The sequence below is a fragment of the Archocentrus centrarchus genome, chromosome 15 (assembly GCF_007364275.1).
Source record: "Archocentrus centrarchus isolate MPI-CPG fArcCen1 chromosome 15, fArcCen1, whole genome shotgun sequence".
NCBI lineage: Eukaryota > Metazoa > Chordata > Actinopteri > Cichliformes > Cichlidae > Archocentrus > Archocentrus centrarchus.
Window position 1 is genome coordinate 25,598,292 of NC_044360.1, and position 6,000 is coordinate 25,604,291.

At 40.4% G+C, this 6,000-nt stretch overlaps 1 protein-coding gene across 2 annotated transcripts in view; it reads right to left on the minus strand.

The window, feature by feature from the left end:
• Positions 1-5,298, minus strand: part of rmdn2 (regulator of microtubule dynamics 2) — a 41,611-nt gene extending 36,313 nt beyond the window's left edge. The window contains exons 1-2 of one of the 2 annotated variants that reach the window (XM_030748721.1): positions 5,248-5,298; positions 404-858 (exon numbers count right to left, since the gene is read on the minus strand). In XM_030748721.1, coding sequence (XP_030604581.1) covers positions 404-849 — 446 coding nt within the window. In that variant the 5' untranslated portion in view covers positions 850-858; positions 5,248-5,298. Of the gene's footprint in view, positions 1-403; positions 859-3,494; positions 3,539-5,247 lie in introns of those variants that run through there. The other variant, XM_030748723.1, reaches the window with a different exon arrangement.
• Between the last annotated feature and the right edge of the window lie 702 nt (positions 5,299-6,000).

The window sequence follows — 6,000 nt, forward strand, 5'->3', positions numbered from 1 at the left end:
CATTGAACACAATATTCTTTTGGTTGGTCACGTGGACAATTAACAGTTCAGTCATGCTGTGCTATACAAAAAGTACTTTATTTAAATATAAGTAGGAAGCAGCATGCGTTTAGATTCGGGGTAATTTTATTTGTGAATCCTATAAATCTGACTTTGTGAGTTTAAAATCTATATAAATGTGAGCTATTTTGAGTGAGTAAAAGAGTGAGTCAGGGAAATGGTGCACAAATGACTTCTGTGGCTTGCTCAGAGACAGAAAATTCAAGAAAGCACATTACTGTCATAGAACCTGTTAATGAAAAAGATCCTGATGTGATTGTCCATGTGCTCAGACATTTTTAAGACATCTCTAATCAGATCAAAAAAATGGAATACTGAATTTCTCTGCTTTTAAAGTACTCACCCCCCCTCGCTCTCTGCTTCCTCTGAGCTGCGGCCCGCAGCTCTGGCCTCAGTGACAGTGCCTGCAGTCCTTTTCCTTCGTGTTGGGGTGGTCCTGTGCAGAGAGCCGGTTCGACGCGCCTCTTCACGTCCCCTCAACTCCTGCCTGACCTGGTCCTGCAGCGTTGGCAGAGCATTCTTCAACGACTTCATTTCGTCCTTCAGCTCGGACACGCACTGTATCAGGGCTTCAAGGCGATCCAGCACCTCAGCCTGACCGCTGGGTAGACCAGGACCATCCACCAGCATAATGCCAGATCCTTGCTCATTAGCGCGGTTAAGGCGGTACGCAGGCAACGAGCTTCTTCGCCGAGACCTAAAACCCTGGTAACACACCACAGCCAAGCTGATGCCGGCCACTCCGGCTAACGCTCCCAAAACCAACACCTTGCTGTCTGTCTGGGCCATCCTACAGACCTGAGGAGACACAAAGGAAAACATCATGTCAATGACTTCAGAAGCGCGGAGACATGCTACAAACAAAACTGGTCACTCATAACTGACTCTGCAGTAATAGAAACTACTGCATTTGGTAAAGACAGCAATTCCCAGCCTGCTGAGGGATTGAGATATTAATAGTTTTGCCTATGAAATTTCAGTAAAAATAGGAGAAATTCTCATAATATCTCGTAAAGACAATATGTTTTTCCAAACAGCAGTTAGAACCGGACTCAGAATCCATTGATAATCAGTTATGGCTTTAGTTTGGTTTATTAAAATACAACATACCACAACATAATTATTAAACTAGCACAGTTCATTTAGATGCAATCCTTCTTAGGTCATTATTTCAGGATTACTTAGTAGCAGAGATGAGGTAAATTTTAACACTGACTTGCCTACAAAGTGTGCAACTTTTAGAACTTATTTCAAATACAAGTGCATCCAAAAAAATTAGATATATTCTGAAAAAGTTTCATATAATCTATAGTCATTAAAACAAAGTGAAATACTTCAAACCTTTTTGTTTGAATTTGGATGATTATGGCTTATAACTCAGAACTCCAGCATGTGAAATTATTAGAATATTTCCAAAGATCAATCAAAATAAAGGATTTTACAATACAGAAATATCCAACTTCTTGGATGGAGTTCCTTCACCACAAATCACTGCATAAATGCTGTGTGGCAATGGAGGTGATCAGTTTATAGCACTGCTGAGTTATGAAAAGGATTTTCATAACTCAGCAGTGCTATAAACTGATCTATAAACTTTTGACAGTTCAGCTCGTGTGTAAATGATACTTATATAGCAGCTTTCTACTGAGCAAGGATACTTCGACTCGTGGACGAGCGAGTTGCTTTCAGGAAAAGCCAGGGATCAAACCATCGACTTTCTGATTGGTAGACAGCCCACTCTATCACCTGAGGCACAGCTTCCCCTGAGTTCTGTATTTTTGGCTCCAGTGTTTTTTCATCTTCTCCTTGACAACACCTCACTAGATTTTCTGGAGGTTTCAGGTCAGGCAAGTCAGCTGACCAATTAAGCACAATAATAACATGGTCAGCAAACCATTTTGTAGTAGTGTTGCCGCTGTAGGCAGGTGCTAAGTCCTGCTGGAAAAGGAAATTAGCATCTCCACAAAGCTTGTCAATAGATGGAAGCATGGAGTGCTCTAAAATCTCCTTGTAGAAGGCTGCATTGACTTTGGACTTGATAAAACGCAGTAGGCGAGCCACCACCAACACCAGCAGATGACATGGTACCCCAATCATAGACTGTGCAAACTGTGCCTCTCCACTGTTCTTCCAGACTCTACGACTTTGAGTGAGATTGGGCAACAGTCCAGATCTTTTACTCTTTAGCCCAGATACACAGCTTCTGACATCATCCCTAGTTCAGCAGTGGATTGATATTATGAATCAACAATTATAGCACCTTTCCTGAAGACGTCTGTGTGTGGTGGCTCTTGATGCACTGACACCAACCACTCCTTGTGAATTTGCTCAAGTCTGCAGTCATCCCTTTTGCTTTCACACCTTTTCTTACCACACTTCTCCCTTCTGGTAAACCTTCCATTAATATATTTCCATACAGCACTCTGCCAACTGCCAGCCTTTTCAGCAATGACCTTCTGTAGCTTACCCTCCATGTGGAGGGCATATATAACTGTCATATGGGCAGCTTTCATGACAGCATTCTTCCACATGACTGTAGTTGTGTGTACTGAGCTAGACCCAGAGATACACTATTTGAACTATTTGAAGAAAACAGGAAAACGCTTGAAAAACTGTAGAATATATTACAGTTTCTTTTCCCTCGATATTCTAGTTTCCACTGCATTAACAGAGAAAACCAAACGAAACCAAAAGCTTTACCACAGGCTCACATGTGTCTCATGACTTGCACTGAATTTTCAGGAAAAGGAACATTGCCAAATTCAACACGAATAAACTTTCAAGCTTTACTTCTTGCAGAAAGAATTGCCTGTTCTGGGTCTTCCTACTTAAAATGAAGCAAGTACACAACAGCGAAGAGTTTATCTGTACAGGAAACGTTACTCTCCGGTATATGTTTGGACCACACTGGCCTTTAACTTCACATTTCACCTCTGACCTACTTCGGCTTTTGGCCTCTCTTTGATTAACGAAGCACCAGATATGAAACACATAAAGCGAGACAGCACCTGTACTGAAAAACCTCTGATATTAATCAGCAACACACTGTTTAAAGGGAGGTTCGCTAGTAGTGGTTTGGCTAGCCTCATAATTGGATCAACACACAATCTGTAAAGAAGCCAGCAGGTAAACAGCACCTGAGACACACCGTGAAACGTAAAGGCTCTCGCGGTGTCGAGTAGCAGTATCCTGTAAGATATCACACCTTCAGTAGGAAGCTATCTGTGTTAATTAGCTGACAAGGGCATGAAGTCCTGCTGCTGGCTCTGAGTAGTCAGCTAGTTACCAAACGTCACACCGACATTAAAAAGAAAGCAACTCGCTAACGTAACACACTTAAAAATCAGTAAATGGATCGCTTTCAGTGACAGAGAAGTACCTAAAGCCCTTATATAAACATACTGTATGTAAATGAAATGAAAGTTCACATACACCTTACTGTACAGGTAAGGAAGGAGGCACTTGTCGGTTTGACAGCTGTCTGTGTGACCGTCAAAACATTCCGTGCTGACTCACGCGCCGAAAGGAAGAGTTCCGGTGTTGTACCAAAAAAGTGATCGTCTGCCAAAAGGTGACTGCCGATGTTTCTATTTGTTTTTTTAATATCTAATGTCTTTGCTTATATTGATAAATAGGTTGTAGTCAACAGAGTTTACGATGCGGTTATATATAAATTTAAAAAATGACCTGTTTTGCAAGTATCTTTATGACTGCATTATTTTACCTTCCCTATATTCTAAATTATAATCAGTTCAGTCCACTTTATTCCCTTCAAATATGTTTATAGAGCTGTTGTGTTATGTTTGTTGCAATTTCTGCTGCCCTCTTGACCAGATACCTCTTGACAAAGACATTTTTAGTGTTAGTGAGACTTTTTGCCCAGATAAAGGATTTATGTAAGTCACTTTTCAGCTTCTACGTTGTGACAAGAATGTTGTTTCAGGGTCAAAACGACTTGATATCATTCCTCGCTCGAAACTAGTAACATCCATCCATCCATTCTCCCTCTCATTCAGGATCACAGAGGGCTGGAGGCTCTCCTAGCCTAGCTGTCATAGGGTGAGAAGCGGGGTACACCCTGGACAAGTCACTAGGCCATCACAGGTCCACTAATGGCATGTTAAGAGAAAAGAAAACTCTAAATTTACATTACATTCTGCTTGCTTGTCTGCATTTAACCGATTCATGAAATCAGCTCTCTCTAAATTCAGTGCACAAGAAACTTCATTTTGTTAGTTACTTGTGCACTGAATTTAGAGAGAGCTGGGTATAAGGGAGGCAGGGGTATAAGAGGCATTGTTTCTATCTCATCCTGCAAAATATGGGTGGACCTTTTCAGTCACTTCCCCTGCTGCGGCTATAGTAACCTGATGGCTGGCCAATAGGTTACTATAGGTTGTGTGACAGTGTTTTCATGCTTAAAGCACACAGTCATTCTGATGGAAGAGACTTCTCAGACTCCAGGTCTACTTTTTGACAGTTCTGATACTGCATACTGTGTACTGTGCAAAAGTTTTGAGCCAGCCCTCATTTATGTTTGCACATTTTTCAGTTAATTGCTGCACTAATTTACCATGTTCCTAGTGAATTATAAAGACTTGCACAGTGCTGTATATTAAGCTGATTATGTGCTCACATATACTGCCCTATTTGGCAGTTCATGTGGGCATGTAGTCTAAAAGAACAAAAATAAATCCTAGAACGTTCCTTTGTGTGTCATGTTAAATGATAAACTGTCTCTGTGAAACATGTCCTTCAGACTGATAAAGTGTACTTTGATACAAAATGGACGAGACAATACGCAAACAAAATCCTCACATGCCATTCAGATTTTTTTCCCTTCTTCATGAGCAGCAAGTATGACAATGTTTGTATTGCAGTCACATTTTTATTTTTTACTTGCTGTATCTGTGAATCTATTTTTCTCATTTCTCCTTTCAATCTTCTCTCAACTTGCTGCCAACATGCGAGTTAGTTATCAGGCACTGAGTGCTCAAAGTTCACCACAACAGCACATGTGCCAGAAATGCATTTAGTACAAACACACATAATAAATGCCTCAAAAATGTTTTCATGCTCTTTTTTTCTTCTGTCTCTAATGAAAGTGCAAAGCCTTTGCCATCTAACTAGATTTTAAAAATCCTAGTAGCAATTATTTTCAAATGATAAATACAAAGAAGGACTCACCACGTGTATGCTTCACTCACACAAGTGTCTCTGCAGTGAACCCGAACAGCACTCCAGGATTTAAAAAGTTACTAAACACACGTGTTATCACTGCATCAACCTTGGACCTGCAGTCAGTGATCATGGAACTGTCCTTACAAGGTTTGAGTCAACAGGGAAACTTTAAAGCATTTATTAAACTATTAAACAGAGGAATTCATGTTCAAACATATGATATCAAGCTTAGTATTATGAAGTTTTCTAAGTCCTCAATATACACCATATCCATTACAAATCCTCTGAAATATATTTCTGTCTATTATATTATATTTCTATTATATTTCTGTCAGCTTTTGCATTTTCTTCTTCTGCTTCTTCTCTCTTCAGGTTTTTTTAATCTAAACTCAAAAACAAGTTCAGGATTAATGGATTAATGGTTCACTGGGAAAAAAACAAACAAACAACAATGTCCTTGATGACCTGACGAGTGGGTGAGTTACATAAATGATCTCTTTCTGAGATGGCTGTGTTTATTTGATTTGGAAGATGTTCACGATGAGATCCCTAGATGGATGTTTCCTTTAGCCTATAGAGAGGGAGACGAGGACACTTGAAAACAGGGGTAACGGGGAGTTCCCTTGCATAATATGCTGTGGGAATTGCTACGTGCAGTTTCTTCCTTGCTCTCTGAACGTGGTATTGTTCCTTAGCCCACAGCCTGCATTCAGTTACCACAGGGAACAAAAAGCCCACCTGAAACCCAGAGGCATGGCG